Here is a 17,442-nt window from a genome sequence, read left to right as displayed (position 1 = left end):
GAGACATACCTGGGAATTCCTTTTAGAGAGGACAGTTGATTACATTTCTATAATAACTATTACCCTTTGTCCTGCCAGTTTGTCGAAGGGCTTCATCTAAATTTCAGTTTAGAAAGTCCCTGTGGATCCTGGCAGATCATCCTCTGGTATTTTAAGTGTTGTTGAAACTTTAAATTTCTTTATATTTTCATGAGGGTGAATCGAGAATCACTGGCCTTTCAATAATCTTACTCAGTTTCCCCTGTTCACATTTATGGAATGGGTAATATTTTTTATTTGAATGGAAAAAATTTCAGTTTACGTAAATGTTTACAAAAATCTTGAAGACTAACAATAATTCTTTGTAATCTTACCTTCTTTTTCAGCTGAATTTTGTTCTGTTTCTGAATACGGTTAGAGTTCTAGCTACCAAAATCTGGGAGACCAATGCAGTTGGGCATGACACAAGAAAGCAATACAGGTAATTTCAGGACAGGCATCCATCAGAGGAAATATTTTGGTTACTATTTCTTTTCTTTTCTTTTCTTTTTTTTTTTTTTGAGACAGAGTCTCACTCTGCTGCCCAGGCTACAGTGTAATGGCACGATCTTGGCTCACTGCAACCTCTGCCTCCTGGGTTCAAGCAATTCTCATGCCTCAGCCTCCCAAGTAGCTGGGATTACAGGCATGCACCATCACTCCCTGCTAATTTTTGCATTTTTAGTAGAGATGGGGTTTTGCCATGTTGCCCATGCTGGTCTCAAACTCCTTACCTCAGGTGATTCACCCGCCTTGGCCTCCCAAAGTGCTGGGGTTACAGGTATGAACCACTGCTCCCAGCCTTTGGTTACTATTTCGAGTAAAGAACAGATACAAATTGGTTTGAAATATCTTTAAGAGATTAAATTTATGAATGTATATTTATTGTGTGATTTATCAGAAAAGTATATCTATAGTAAGAAAATATAAGTAACCCCAAATGCTACCCCTTGTCCTTAAATTCTAAGTATATTTTTAAATCTGTTTTTAGCAGATTGGGATGTTCCTGTCAACAATATATGAACTCCCAGAAGACATTTTGATGACCTTGGCAGACAACTTTATTTGCATTATACAAATATATCATAACTGAAAAGATCAAGTGGATTTGCTGTATTGTTTTAAATCTTTACATCAAATTGTCTGTCACCAAATATGCAAATGTATTGATTGAGGGCAGTCCATTCTTCATCCTTTCGTGAAGAAAAGGACAAATTGAGTGTTTGCAGTTTTATCAAACTATCTTAAGATTGTGTGCATTTCTCATAATGATCATTTTGGAAATTTTGAATATTAGTGGCATCTATCCAACTGGACACATACATCCAGTAATCAGGTAGATGTGGATTTGGCTTTATAATCCCTAGTTAACTATTGATTTTTGCCTCAGATTGTTATGAAATGCTATCTCAGACATAGAGAGGAAAAATATCATAGTTAGCATTTTGATCTTCTCTCCCAAATGTTCTGTAAGTCCTCGTTGATTTAGTCCTCTCCACCATTTAGGTAATATTTACTGTTGAGCTACTAAGACTGTCTGACCTGTAGGATGCACAGTATCCTATGACCATAGAATGCACAGTATTAACAAACCAGCAGCTGCTAGAGCCAGTTATTTTTAATGTGCTGTCAGTGGTAGTATTACACATTGTGTATGAGTGGTAGTATTACACATTGTGCGTGAGTTTATGGTGAAGTTTATGAAGTTTATTAACCATATTATGGTTGTGTTGTCAGTGGTAGTATTATGCATTGTGCATGAGTTATAGTATATTACATTAATATAGCTTATCTTTCACATCACATCCCATCTTTGAAGACAAAGAGCAAAGAGTAGAATAATCCAAAAAGTAAATAACTTTTCAGTCTTCTTCATAAAGTGGAAGAGTATAGTAATGTTTGGAAGCTACTTATTTCTCTAGTTCTGAACAAAGCTGCTTATTTCTATGGTTCTGCATAACATGAACTAATAATTTTAGTAAAATGTTGACCAAGGGACATGAGAAAATTTGGAGAGAACAAAGGGTGCTCCATCTTTAAAAATTGATAGACAATATTTTGAATTAATTCATGGGGGATTAATTTATCAAGGACTGAAATAATCAACTACTTGGAATTCAGAATAACTTTGAAAGAATCTGGTGTCTAGAAAATTTCAAGTGTGAAGTTGTTAATTAGATCAGTTTAGACTAATAGAAGTCAGAAAAAGTATTTTTCAGCCAAATGCATTTTTTTATGGCGGCCACAGATAAAAATGTAGTGAAGAGTGGCTCTTTTTTGAGAGAAAAATGTGGGAACCTACTTGACATCAATTTGAGAATTCAATTCCATATTCTGTTTCTGAGGCCTTAGATTATCAAGTTTAAATAGCATGTCACTTTTTAAGTAGGCTTAGGAAAATTAAATCTGTGTCACCATCTCAGTGACATTCCTACGATGAGGGTTAATTGAGTATTTAAATTTACATCAGCTAATTTTTGTGCCTTTAAACTTATCTTCTATTTTGTTATTACCTTTGTCTAACAAATGTTCAGATATTCTTTATAAAATAAGACAATACAAAATTTCCAAATGGTGGTATCTAAAGCAGTTTCAAAGCGTATTTCCATGCATACTATCGTGAAAAACTGAAAACACCTTTCAGAGCTGACATAATCTCTCCAGGTGAATGTGTCCTCACACACAAATAAGAAAGACTTCTGAAAAGATAAGACTTCTAAAAAAAGGAAGACTTCTGAAAACCCTTTAGTTGGCATGGTGGTTTAAAATGGAAGAAATGAATTAATAAATCAGTTCTTAAAATAACTTTTTATTTTGAAATAATTATAGATTCGCATATAGTTGCAAAAATAATACAAAGAGATTCCATATATCCTTAAGCCAGTTTCCCTCAATGTGTATAACTACAGTTTACAATCATTTACCTTTAAATAAAATTGTGTGAATAAAATTAATTCATTAGATTTAATAACACAAATAATACATTTTTTCCTTTTAAATTACAACTCAATTTTTTCATAAAGTAAGAATCGGTTGCCAGACCTGGAAAAAATATAAGAGATGAAAAAGTATGAGATTAAAAAGAAAAATGTAAGAGATATGAAAACGTAAGAGATAAGAGAAATGCAAGATTTAGTGCAAAAGAATATTTGAATGTTTTGACTAAGTTGACTTCCCATTTAATGTTAGACAAAACTCATATTTAATGTTTATTATTTTTAGAATAAATCCAACCAGTATTTATTATGCAGCATGATAGTAAAGAGGAGGGGAGAGATTTTAAGGCCGCATCCACCGCTTACTGTGTCACATTGGGTGGATGCTTTCTTTCTCTGAGTCTCTATTCTCCCTTGGCAATGGGATAATAATAGCTCTCTCCCACGGTTGTTAGAATAAAAGGAGGCAAGCAGCATGGGATGTAACAGGAGCATGGTGTTTAATGGCCAGTAGCTTCATTTGCTGAGTGTCCTTGAACCCACAATTTAGGTGGGGATGGGTAGAGACAGAGACAGTGGAAGAGATAGGTATTATGATTGATTTAATTAAATAAAATGAGGAAAGTACCAACAGAGATGCCCATATGAAGTTCTATGTCTACAGAAAAGAGGGAAGGATTAATTCAAGGCCACAAGGGATCAACCAAGAAAGGCTTACAAAGAACTAAAACAGATCTACAAGGAAAAAACAAGCCCATTCAAAAGTGGGTGAAGGATATGAACAGACACTTTACAAAAGAAGACATACATGAGGCCAACAAACATAGGAAAAAATGCTCATCATCACTGGTCATTAGAGAAATGCAAATCAAAACTACACTGAGATACCATCTCATGCCAGTTAGAATGGCGATCATTAAAAAATCTGGAGACAACAGATGCTGGAGAGGATGTGGAGAAATAGGAACACTTTTACACTGTTGGTGGGAGTGTAAATTAATTCAACCATTGTGGAAGACAATGTGGCGATTCCTCAAGGACCTAGAAATAGAAATTCCATTTGACCCAACAATCCCATTACTGGGTATATATCCAAAGGATTACAAATCGTTCTACTGTAAGGACACGTGTACACGAATGTTCATTGCAGCACTGTTTACAATAGCAAAGACCTGGAACCAACCCAAATGCCCATCGACGACAGACTGGATAGGGAAAATGTGGTACATATACACCATGGAATATTATGCAGCCATCAAAAATGATGAGTTCATGTCCTTTGTAGGGACATGGATGAACCTGGAAACCATCATTCTCAGCAAACTGACACAAGAGCAGAAAATCAAACACCGCATGTTCTCACTCATAGGCGGGTGTTGAACAATGAGAACACATGGACACAGGGAGGGGAGCACTACACACGGGTCTGTTGGGGGCACATGGGGGAGAGATGGAGGGGTGGGGAGGTGGGGAGAGATAGCATGGGGAGAAATGCCAGATATAGGTGAAGGGGAGGAAGGCAGCAAATCACACTGCCATGCGTGTACCTATGCAATAATCTTGCATGTTCTTCACATGTACCCCAAAACCTAAAATGCAATTAAAAAAAAAAAAAAAAAAGAAAGGCTTAAGAGGAATAGTATTTTTTTTAAAGCTAAATTAATTCTTATAAGAAAATTAGATTTTCTAGAGCTGGTCACCTGGGGAGAGATCACGTAGGGGGAGAGACCACAGAATTACGAATCTGTTTTCTAAACAGGACACCGAGTCCCAAAACCACCTGACTTCTTTGCATTTCTCTCATGGCTTTGCCCTTGGACACAGAGCACACCATGTTTCCAGCAAGCCAGAAGACCACTATCAGTTGGTACATCCCTGAATCATCTTATTAGACAGCTGTGCATTTTCAGAGAGCCAGTGTATAAAAACGTACAATGTGCATATGGATGCTGAAAAAAATCAGTTCCCAGGATTGCTACATGATTTGAATAGACTGTAAAAGTCCATTTTAAGTGAATAGCCAGACCCATGACGCATGTACACATTTTCCTGGCATATGCAAACTAGCAAAACTCATCAATATCCACAGGGCTATAATTAGTGACATTCCACGGGATAGAATTTGTATTTCTATGGGCAGGAATTATTTGTATTAATGCGGTAGGCATATTTCTATAAAGGCCTCCAAGATTCCTGCCCTGGGTATATAAGCCTTGTAAAATCCCTGCCCTCACAATACCCTTTGCCTCAAGTGTGGGTAAGACCTATGATGGGCTAGCCTTCCCATTGAGTAGTTTACTTTATATGACAAAGGTGTTAAGATATCATTCCTAAATGTGTTATATTAGACTCCTTCCTGTGAGCTTGGAGAGAGATTCTCCTGCTGGCTTTGAGGAAGCAATCTGACATGTTGTGAAGTCCTAAAGCTAGAACCTGAAAGAAACCTGCAGGTATCGAATGACCCCTGGTTGACAGCCAACAAATAGCCCTGCAACTGCAAGAATCTGAGATTCTCCTAGCAATCTGAATGAGCTTAGAAGTAAACCCTGAGGCCCAGATAAGAGCTTATATCCTTAAGATAAGATAATATCCTTAAAGATGGCAGCCAGCATCTTAATTTTAGCCTTAAGAGACTGTGGGCCAAGGACCCAAGGTACATGCCTGGACTCCTAGCCTACAGAAACTGAGAGAGAATGAATAAGTATTGTTTTAAACCACTAAATTCATATTAGTTTGTTATACAGCAATAGAAGATGAATATAATTGCTACCTGTTTTCTATAAACTAACTTCTATCTTCATGGAGTTATAAAAGAGCTTAGTCCTAGAAAAAGAGGGAGAAAACCCATATGGCTGAGCCAGCAGGATAACCCACTACATTTTGGTTGCCTAAAGCAACTTTTCCTTACTCTGCATTGAACCAAACTGTCCCTTATGTTTAGATTTGTGACAATTTCACAATGTGCTACACTGCTGTATTTGTTGTTTCAACCTAGTTTTGGGCTCCTAGTTATACACAGTAGGAAAAATTAGTGGCTTGATTTTAAGAACAGTATCTGGGAGGATTTACCCTTTCATCTTAAAGAAGGACATACAATTTTTGCTTTAGAGTGATGTTAGACACGACTTTCAAGGTTGTGCAAGTGCAGTTAATTCTTTCCCCTTTTATCTGATTAGGCTGAACTAAAATGCCATGAAGGCACTCAAAGTGTCCTGCCCACATAGGCAGTGATGGAAAGAAGGCATTCACCATCAGGATTCAGGAGAACAAGCATATCCCAGGGAGCCCTGAGAGTTGAAAGGATGAGTTAGGTCAAAGGAATCCACTGCTTATCAGGGATGTTGCCTTGGATGGAACAGATTTAAGGTAGAATTTTCAAATTGAATAGAGTGTAGGTAACTCAAAGCATGAGGTGTGAGGACCAGGAGCAGAAAAGGAGAAAGCCCATAGGTTGCAGGGAAGCTCTGAATGTGAGGACGAGTGGGTGGAGCAAATGGTTCAAGCACTAGTGAGAGAAAAGACAAGCAGAGGACAATGGGGTAGAGCAAATGTGCAGCTCCACCTACATTTACATTCGGCATTTCAATATGATTTTATGGAACACTTCTGCTCCTGTTGACAAGAGGGTTATGACAGGAAAGTAAATGTACACGGAAGACTATTCCCAGTAAAGCCTGAGAATATTATGACTTATATGGACTTCTAGGCCCTACTTCCTCATTTTAGAGATAAAAACAAATCACTGTCACACTGGTAGTTCATGTCAAGTATGGAATCTGAATCAAGATCTCTGTAGCCTTAGTCTAGTGTGATCTCTACTCACTCATACATCTTATTTCCAAGAAGAAAAACAGATAAAGAAATAAAGCAGCTGAAGGAAAGATTAGTGAGAAAGGAAGAAGATAAATTGTTTGAGATTATTAGAATATAAATAATTCACAGAGAAAAGGAGATATTTGCAATAAGTATGAAACAAGAAGCCAGATTTGGCAATTTCTTGGATAAATAGTATAACCCCACCCCTGCAGGAAAACCTCCCAGAAAATAGTAGCTTGAGTGTGCTAGCTATCTATTGCTGCAAAAGGAATGACCACAAACCTAGTGGCTCCAAACAACTCGATTGCTATTTCCCAGTTTCTGTAGGTCAGGAATCTGGGTATGGATCCCCTGCTTCAGGATCTCTTACCAGGCTGCAATTGATTTGTCAGCTGACATTGTGGTCTTATCTTTAGGTTGAACTGGGGAAGAATCTGCTTCTAAGTTCATGTGATTGTTGGTAGGATTCAGGATTACTTGCGGACTGTTGTGCAGATGCCACCCTTCCTTGCCACATGGGCCTCTCAATATAGCAGCTCACAACATGGTGGGTTGCTTCATGGAACCAAACAAGAGAGCCAGTTTGCTAGTGAGATGAAAGTTACAATCTTGTGCAACATAATCTCAGAAGTGGCATGTTGTCATCTTTGCCATAATCTACTTGTTAGACACAAGTCCCAGGTCTTGCCTACACTTAGAAGGAAAGGATAAAACAGGAGCATAAATAGCAGGAAGGGGGATCATTGAGGCCCAATTAGAATAACCATCATATTGGAAAGCCTGGGGTTCTTCCAAATACTTAAGAAAATGTGTAGAAAGAGGCAGTTAAGGAGAATGATGAAAATGTTATCAATCTACTTAGTTTGCCAAAAAAATAGACAAAATAGACCTACAAGCACTTTGAGATAGAATATTGGGCAAAGACTATTCAGAGAAGGCAAGATAAATTGATCACATATGGCTCATAGAAAAAATATAAAGTGTCTCCAAGAATAAGCATCATCAGTAATATATGGAGACACAAATGTAAGAAGAAACAAGGGAGTAATTGATTTTAAAATGAACAAAAGAAGCCACAATACTCCTATGAAAGTAAAGGCAGGTAATCTGGATGGAGGTGACACTTCTTTAAGTCTCAAATATAGAAGTTAAAGGAAACTTAGGACAGAAAAAAAGGCACTTTATAACTTTATATAAATAGTATCCTTTAAGCACGAAGAGTAGAAATGAGACTGGAAAGATTTAGGGGATAGTAATTACAGGGATTGAGAATAAATTACCTGATTTAGTATATAAGTGACAGAAAGAGGAGGGAAAGGAAAAAAAAACTAGCAGAAGCAGTGTGATCCCAAGAGATAGAGAAAAGTCAGCCCACGCCTAGGCAACATGGCAAGACCCTGTCTCTACAGAAAAATTAAAAAAAAAAAAAAAAAAAAGGCAGGCATGGTGGCGAGCACCTGTAGTCACAGCTACTTGGGAGGCTGAGGCAGGAGGATTGCTTGAGCTCAGGAGGTCAGCCCTGCAGTGAGCTGTGATCATGCCACTGTACGTCAGCCTGGGAGACAGATGAGTGAAATGCTGTCTCAAGAAAAAATAAAAAGAATTAGCCCCACCCCCATTAGCTTTGCTGTTTTTTTTTTCCTCCAACATGCTGTCTCTCCTGAAAGGAACCCTAGTTAATGAATGAAAAGGTTTGCTGTTCTCCTTTAGGAAACTGGCCAAATCAACACTGGTCCTGGTCCTGGTCTTTGGAGTGCATTACATCGTGTTCGTGTGCCTGCCTCATTCCTTCACTGGGCTTGGGTGGGAGATCCGCATGCACTGCGAGCTCTTCTTCAACTCCTTTCAGGTAAAGAGTGCTGCCTAGTCATTTGATTCTTGTAATCTGCTCTTTTTACTTTTATTTTGGTTCGTTGCAACCTTCTGCTCTGTTCTCAGCTTTGATACACCTGTCTGGGGAGTTGGGGTGGCAGAAAGGTTGTTATTCTGTAGTGCCTGGGCTTTTCTGTCCTACAGAGGTCAGGTTAATCCTCTGGTCACAGCAGTAGAAATTCTGGAGCTGTTCCTAGAGATAAGGAAACACCTTGTTGTAAAATATGTAATACCTACAAGAACAAGCACTTCTGCCTGTGTATATGGAGGATAAATAAAAGCAAATGAAGGTGAAGCAGGGAAGAGAAAAAAGGAGCAAGGAGGGAAGACAAAAATAGGAAGAGTTTGCTTGTGCACACTTTATCTCCTTTGAAGCTGTAATAACCATCATCTCTCACGTGGATTACTCTTCCTCCTGCTTACTCATTTGCTAGTCCACATATGATCATGTCATCTACTTGCCAGAAATACCCAAAGGTTTCCAGCTGCAGTCAGACTAAAACTCAAATGCCATTGTCTGGCATACACAGTGTGTCATGGAGCCTGCCTGCCTCTCACCCTGTATCACACCAGCCTCCGATGTAGCCCACTGAGTTAGGGCCACACTATTTCTTCTATACTTTCTGTTGCTTAAGCTCATTTCTACCTCCAGGGCTCGCACTGGCTATTCCCTTTGCCTGGGCTGCTTTTCCCCCACATTTTTACACAGCTCGCTACTTGTTCTTGTCACTCAAACCCACTTGAATATCCGCTTCTCAGATATACTTTGTTGAATACCTCATTTAATATATCCACTGTGTTACTCTTTTTAAAATCACTCATTATTTTCTTGCATAACCCTTATCATTTTGCATTTTTCTCATGTGCTGTTTATATTTTATCCATGCCTCTTCCTTTCTAGACCAGGGAACTTGTCTGTCTTGTTTACATTGTTTATCCCTGCCCCTGTCATGCTGAACAGCTACCACACTGCATAAGCTCAATAAATATATTTTTTAATGAATGAAACAAAAGGTTTCTTTGTGTTCTTACTATATAATACTTTATGTTTGTAGTTTTCAGCATTTACAGCTTATAACTTCCTCTTACCAAGCAGGGGATAGGTATTATGTGATCTATGAGTCACAACATAAATGAAACTAATATGATATAAACCTGTTCTTTGTGTATCTTGGAATGTTGTATTTAGTGACTTATTTGGTTCAGCTGACACCAAGGAAAGATCTCAAAGAAATTTAATGTAAACGTAAGGATTTGGAAACACTAAGAGAGAATAATTTGTATAATTATTTGAAGGAATCATAAAAACCAATTTTTTGACATACACATTTTGTTACAGGATGCTTTAGTGCTATGAGTTTTGTGAGTTGGCAGTGGGCTAACATTCTCTTTTGTCTGCAGGGTTTCTTTGTGTCTATCATCTACTGCTACTGCAATGGAGAGGTAGGTTTGTAGGAACCTTGGACATCCCATAGGTCTCACTTCAGCATGTAAACGGCCATTATCATGTGTCCTGAATCTCTTTAGGATTCCCAGGATTTATAGGATGGAATGGGTGAGGAGAAGGAAGCTATTTTAATCATAAATTATTTTGGAAAAGAAAGAATTAGTGTAAATAACCTAAAGTCTTCTTCTTTTAGGTTATTTACACTAATAACCTCTTCTTTTAAACGTGATCACACCTGTATACTCTGATGTTAAAAAGCAACTTGTTGGAATACAAACAGATACTTGGAATGAATGTCATATTCCAGTTAGTACTTAAAATTCTATTCGATTTCAAGCTCTGTACAAAACTCAAATATAAGTTTTCCTGGGACAAATTCATTCAAATATTTTGATGTTTTTTGAACTATAAGATGATGATGGGACAATTTCAGTTCATTAAGGAGTTGGCTGGACAGAAGTAACCTCACTAGGTAATAGTTTTTACCTTGTAACTTTTAACATGCCCTGCTTTTAACATGAGTGGCCATCTTTCTTTTCGCAAATGCTGAGCTTGCTGCAGGCCCCAGAAGTGCAAGGATATTTTTATTGCGGTAGACCAGCTGATGCTTCTGACCATGTTTAGGGTTTGGACATTGTGGCATGCTAGTCCAGTACTTGCAGAAAGAGCTTAAATTAAGTAGTAACTCATTAATTTCCTGATTTACTTCTGTATTGTTCTTATCTTATTTTGTAGAAAGGGTAAGTAGATCAGTGTAAGAGTTAAAGAAAGAGGAAAGAAACACAGAAAAGCAGCTCAACAGTCAAAGGCGAATTTATTTTAGAGAATAAACCTGGGAGGGGCTTCTGGCTGAGTTAGGTCAGAGAACCTTCTTTCTTACAGATTATGAGTTTCTGAGTTTAAGGTGGGAGAGCTTATCACAGGCTTGGACAGCTTCTGTGTCTCTTTGTCTTGCTTATCTAGGAGGGAGAGTTTTTGTGTCTCTTCCCATACATCTTCCTGCAGCTGCAGGTATACCGCCCCCTCCCCACTGCCCCCCCACACCCAGTCTGCTTTTAGCTTCCCTATCTTAGTGCACCAAAGGGAAAGGAATGTGCTTATTAGGGCACACTGTTTTACTGGGGTCCATTTTATGAGTGTGAAGTTCGGTGGTTACCCAAGAGACTTTCCCCACTTCCTCTGTGCCCAAGCTGTCTTATCTGTGTTTTACTGTCTGCTCGTTCTGGCTGTTTATTGTTAGAAGATAAGTGATTTTCTCAAAATGCATGAGGCTAGAAAGGGAGCAGGAACTTAAAGTGGTGGTGTTTGTCCAAGATGACGGTGCTTCTGCTCTGTCAGTCAGGTGTTGATCAGTCAGATGAACAGATAGAAGTTTGTTGTTTCAGGCGACATCAGCCTACCAAGTTTCCACTGCTTCCCATGGAACTTCTAAATAAGCTCCCTTCTGAAAAGTTGCTATCCAAGTAGAATTGAATCTTCAGTAGTATGGAAACAAGAGCCCCACCCTATTAAGAATGCATTTGCAGTGCCTGCTTTTCTATTCATAAACCTTCTTTTCTCACTCTTACTCCTCCAGGCTGCCTATGCAGATTGATAGCATGACAGTTACATTTCAAATTGAGTACCTTCTACGCCATTCCTTAGCCTTAGTTGGTGTCAAAGACATCAGCAATTCAAGTGGTGAAAACAGAGTTCATTCTGTAACTAATGATAGCAGGGGAAGGAGCTGATCCCAATTCCAATGCACACAGAGGTGATTTGGGCATTTTAAAGGGAGAATGAGGGAGGGAGGTGGAGTGTATGGGCTCAGTAGCGTCAGAGAAGTGAAAAAATGTTTGGTCAGTATAAACACATCTAGGCCAGCTATGCTAGCAAGCAGGCAGTTATCTAAGTTAGAATTCTATCTTCCCACAGAGACTGGGAGACAAGAGGCCTTCTCCCTCTTGATGATTATATTTTGAAGGGATGGCTCTCAGGTCCTTGAGTGAGATGCTTCTGAGTTATAAAAGCTGCATATTTACAAGTGTGAGCCCTTTTTAGTAAATGCCCTAAGAAAGGGGAGTCATGGGCCTATTATCAGGTGTGTGCTGGCTACAGCAAATAGTAAATTATCCAGGCAGCACTGAGCTTTCTCAGGCAGGCACTATCAGTGGCTGAGATCATCTTACAGAAGCTACCTTGATCAGTGGCTGAGATCATCTTACGGAAGCCATTCTTGAGTTTGGGTGGGTCTCAGTGCAGGAGTTCCAATGGGCTTGTCATGTGCCAAGCGAGAGTTCTGAAGTTCTCACTGGCAAAGTTTATCTTGACTTTCTCTTCCGTCCCGGAATCTCCTTTTTCTCTCCTGTATGTCAGATATATCTATTGGCCGCATTCACACTTCTATTTAAATTTGGATCTTGGACAAGTCCCTTTACTTCCCTCTGACTTTCAATTTGCTCACCTCCAAAACTAACACCTATCTTGAAGGTTTTTTGAGGTTGACAGAAAATACAAAGATAAAGTCCCTGGCACGTAGAGGAACCTCAATCAATGATTACTGCTGTCATTGAAATCAAAGCAAACATCCTTGTAACAAGGCTGCGGGCTCTCCCTTAGGATTTCTCATGCACAACATGTTTCTCGTGGCTTAGGTTCAGGCAGAGGTGAAGAAGATGTGGAGTCGGTGGAATCTCTCCATGGACTGGAAAAGAACACCGCCATGTGGCAGTCACAGATGCGGCTCAGTGCTCACCACCGTGACGCACAGCACTAGCAGCCAGTCACAGGTGGCGGCCAGCACGCGCATGGTGCTTATCTCTGGCAAAGCTGCCAAGATCGCCAGCAGACAGCCTGACAGCCACATGACTTTACCCGGCTACGTCTGGAGTAACTCAGAGCAGGACTGCCTGGCACAATCAGTCCACGAGGAGACCAAGGAAGGTAGTGGGAGGCAGGGAGATGATATTCTAATGGAGGAATCTTCCAGGCCTATGGAATTTAATCCAGACACTGAAGGATGCCAAGGAGAAACTAAGGACGTTCTCTGAATGGCCATTTATGGCTGACTTTCATGGACTGGTCCAATGGCTGGTTGCGTGAGAGGGTTTGGGCTGATATTCCTATGCTTGAGTTCAAAGGCTGAAAATTCAGAGTTAAAGTGTTACTAAATAAAAGTTTTTAGGTTCTATGAATTGGCTCCTGTAAATACTAAAGACACGAAAAGGCAAGTGTCAATGGAGTAGTTTATTACCTTCTATTGGCATCAAGTTTTCCTCTAAATTGTTGTATGGTGTTTGCTGTGTGATTGTTCATTTTTCTGCTATTTTTGGGTAGAAAAAAGTGTCAATTGCTTGCCTGTAGCTTTCTCTCATATATATCACCCTAAATATAATGATGATCATTTAGTGTGTATCATTTTCCTTTTAGAAACTAGTATTCTCTTATTTCTTACTTTAATGTACTTCTATCTTTGCATTTATTTTGCCCGTGCATAGGAGCAATTAAGGTCTAAAAAAATATATGTGGGAAGATAAACTATCTAAGAACAAGTACTTGCTGGAAAATTAGTAGGCTGGATGTTGATAAAATAATGTGTTTATAACAATTACAGGTGTTTCTAGGAACAAGGAAAATTTCTCAAAAAAGACTATTTCACATATCCCTTCTTTTGAATGTCCTCTTTGTGACCAGCCAGACTGCAGGTCTTCACTCTTTCTTCTTTGTAAACCATGTCATGTAGAAAGGTTTCCTTATTGAGCTTGAGTCTGCAAATTGATTTTGTTTGTAATTTATTCTGTTAGCAAATCATGCTGCATCTATATCTTTTTCTTGTTTGATCTATTACTACATTGTAAATGGCATGTGGGATCAATTAAAAGTTTGTTTTAAAAATACATTTGGATCACTTTAAAAAATTTTTCTTTCAACGTCTCACTTTATTTTTGAGAAACAACCAAACTTCCCTTCTCCAAATGTACACATATCAACATTTAACTTTTATACTTTACTGAACTTGAAATTTCAGTATGTTGCAGTATTGAAAACATTTATTGAGGGCATGTTATGTATCAGCAGGCATCCTGCTGGGCTCTTACAAGCATTCATTTATTTAATTTCACTATAATTTATGGAGTAAGTCTTATTACAGTCACCCCTTTTTGCAGATGGCAGTGTGACTCATAGAGGTGGAGTTAACTTGCCCAAAATTGCACAGCTGGTCATTGACAGCTCTATTGACTTTAAGTCCCATGTTCCTAATAATTATGTTGTATTGTCACCAGTATATATGTAGCCTATTAACCCATCAAAAATTCAATGAATTCTGGATAGAGAATGCTCGGGACTCTTGCTTTGGAGTATATTTTAGGCTCTTATCCTCATAAAATTTCCACTCTGGTGGAGAAGACATACACCTAGAAAATTAAAAAAAAAATCACAGAACAATATGTTTCCAGCTAAAATGACATGGATCAAGCTGACAAACCCTCTTGAAAAATATTAAACTTCCTTTTTATGCTTTCCCTTTCCTTCCTCTTTTGTGTCATAGCATAGGCCATTTTCACCCTTCCTGTGTACAAAGGTGTCATTGTGCATATGTAATTCACCTGATTCAATTCTACATTATTAGTTCCCCAGGGTGCCTCCCTGTTAGGAGAGAACCATTGTGAGCTGAGTCAGAGATTAAGTTCTGTTGCTAATTTTACACAAGGCTTTATAAAATCACTTACCTTCCTGTACAGTTCAGTTTTTCCATCTTTAAAATGAAGACAATATCTGTCTAGCTCAGAGCAATATTCTGTATTAAGGGAAATCACATATTGAAATTACATGTTGAAAACATATCCATACAGATACTTGGTTTAGGTTCTTGCTTTAAGTTAAATCTCATTTTACCTCATTATATGATAAAAGCTCTCATGAGTCACTGCATTATAGGGATTACCAGAATAGATGTATTTTGATAATATGGAAAATATAAAGAGTTCTTACTTTTCAAGCCAACTCCAAATTCTAAGGCTAGACCGCTATTACTTTTTTTTTTCCATTTTCTTGCTGCCTTTGAAGACAGAATATTTCTTTATGTTAACAGGTATAATAAAGCCCTCAGAGTTTCCAAGATTTTTCTTAAAGCTTATTTATTTGTTAATTCAACAAACATTTATTTATGTTTAATGTTATAGTGAACCCTAAGTTTCTCTTCAAAGAATCAGTATGTCAGTATGTTTAGCTCTCTTACTCTTTCTCTATTTTAAAGTTTAACTTCCTTGTAATTCCAGTAAACAACCTTCTCCACCAGTTCTAATCAGTAGTTCACATCTATTCCCCAGTCCCCAGCTCCATCCTGACTCATCCCAATCACCTGCTCCAGTCACCTGCTCCAGTCACCTGCTCCGGTCACCTTCTTTGACCTAGGTCACCCCTGGCTACCTGCTCTGACCCACCTGTAACTGTCCTTCCTGCCAAAACACCCACCCTGCCACTGCAGCTTGGACCTGCTCTCTTTAAAATAGCCAATCAGGATTAGTCTAGCTTGTAAGATCTAACCCTAGCCAATAGGGGAATGACACAGCAGTAGGGACCAGTCTGTCAGGCTTAAGTACCCCTTCCCCCCTTGTCCAAATGTGGTGGCTGCCATTGTTCCATCCATGAGCTGTACCCTTCTACAGAAGTAAATTGCCTTGCTGTGAGGATTTATCTTCGAGGGCTATTTCTTTTGTGACATCGAAATTTTACTTATAACACTTAGAGCCCATTATGGACCAGATACTATGTTAAGCACTGACCCACAAAAAAGAACAAAGCATAATCTATTTTCTCAAGGAACAAATAACTTCTTAGTTGCTAGGGCTCTTAATCTCTCTCTCAAAGATGGGGTTTTGCTATGCTGCCCAGGCTGGTTTCAAATGCCTGATTTCAAGGGATATTCCCACCTGAGCCTCCCAAGTAGCTGGGACTACAGGAGCACTACACTGTGCCTGGCTTAATCTCATTTTGTGCACATGTATTTTTCCTTTTAGGTTTTGATAATGTCTGCATCCAATTAGTCCGCACAGACAATAAGTTATGCCAGTCTGTTGATTTTATCTTGTAACATATTAGACAGTTATTGAGGATTGGCTGATCTAGATCCACAGGTGCAAACTACTGGCTCATGAGCTAAATTTGGTTCATACTTTTATTTGCTCTGCCAGGGGCTTTGAAAATACATTATTCAGTTGCCAAAATTTAAAATTTGAGCTATTTCTCATAAATTACACTTTCTAAATTATGAAAATACCTGAGGATTTCATGAGACAACCATGAGCTGGCATTGACTGATGGCTAGCCTATTCAGACAGGCCAAGAGCTCAACTATGGCCGGATAGGCACTGGGTGGTATTTTGTTACTGTTGAAGCAGGAAATCAGAGACTTGGAGAGACCTAAGGGGGAGCAGGAGGATTTTATTTAACGCAATCATGGGCTCAGTGGAATCACTTCCCAAGACTGAGCAAGGTACCAAGAAACTGAAGGTCTTTTAAGCACTTTTGTGATACAGGATGATGAAGCAGGAAGTGATTTTACAGAACCAAAAACAAAGAGCTGTTCATTAACCTGTGACATGTCTTATGGTGTGTTTTACATTTGAAAAATAACATTTTGAAAAACATATCTTACAATTTTTAGGCTTTATCTGTTCTGTGACCTTGTAGCTGGTCAGCAAGAAAAACAGGACCCTCTGGATGCCTGGGAACTTTGCTAAGAATGTGGGGAGGATAGATAAGGTTGAATAGTTTACAGAGAGTCAGTTAATTTTAAGTAAAGCTGGGGAGTAGGTTTTACATTGAACATAACAGTAACTTTTTCTTTATTGTACAGCAATTGCAAATTAATTTCCCTCTTTACTGTCAGAATAAAAAGTAACTGTAGGTGCCTGGGCTCTGGACACATTTGGTCTGTGTCCTCTGATTGAGATGATGCACTTATATAAAACTAAGCAATTGTTTTCTAAAATGTTGTTGAGGAATGATATCTATACAGTCTATCATTTTTAATGAAATTAAGCAACCAAATATCTTTAGGTATAATGGAATTTCATTGGAGCTTGACACATCAATGCTTACTCTGTTTAAATAAGCCTATTTTAAGAGGGAAGCCCATCACAATTTCTGTATTCATACTGTAGATACCAACCACACTATTCAAAGGTTCACTTTCTTTTTTTTTTTTTTTTCCCATTTATTTATTTTATTGCATTTTAGGTTTTGGGGTACATGTGAAGAACATGCAAAATTGTTGCATAGAAACACTCGTGGCAGTGTGATTTGCTGCCTTCCTCCCCATCACCTACATCTGGCATTTCTCCCCTTGCTATCTCTCCCCACCCCCCACCC

At 38.6% G+C, this 17,442-nt stretch overlaps 1 protein-coding gene and 1 long non-coding RNA gene across 2 annotated transcripts in view; both read left to right on the top strand.

The window, feature by feature from the left end:
* Positions 1 to 14,490, top strand: part of PTH2R (parathyroid hormone 2 receptor) — a 102,138-nt gene extending 87,648 nt beyond the window's left edge. Inside the window, exons 10-13 of the mRNA XM_032278415.1 lie at positions 366 to 460; positions 8,481 to 8,619; positions 10,044 to 10,085; positions 12,723 to 14,490. Coding sequence (XP_032134306.1) covers positions 366 to 460; positions 8,481 to 8,619; positions 10,044 to 10,085; positions 12,723 to 13,118 — 672 coding nt within the window. The 3' untranslated portion in view covers positions 13,119 to 14,490. The remainder of the gene's footprint in view (positions 1 to 365; positions 461 to 8,480; positions 8,620 to 10,043; positions 10,086 to 12,722) is intronic.
* Positions 14,491 to 14,803: 313 nt separating this feature from the next.
* Positions 14,804 to 17,442, top strand: part of LOC116551860 — a 12,660-nt gene continuing 10,021 nt past the window's right edge. The window contains exon 1 of the long non-coding RNA XR_004269091.1: positions 14,804 to 14,814. This is a non-coding gene — a long non-coding RNA (uncharacterized LOC116551860). The remainder of the gene's footprint in view (positions 14,815 to 17,442) is intronic.

Source organism: Sapajus apella, unplaced genomic scaffold, assembly GCF_009761245.1.
Source record: "Sapajus apella isolate SASKATOON/1434 unplaced genomic scaffold, GSC_monkey_1.0 scaffold10, whole genome shotgun sequence".
In the NCBI taxonomy this organism is placed as follows: Eukaryota; Metazoa; Chordata; class Mammalia; order Primates; family Cebidae; genus Sapajus; species Sapajus apella.
Note: the sequence above shows the minus strand (reverse complement) of the source record. Positions and strands in the feature narration are given on the sequence as shown.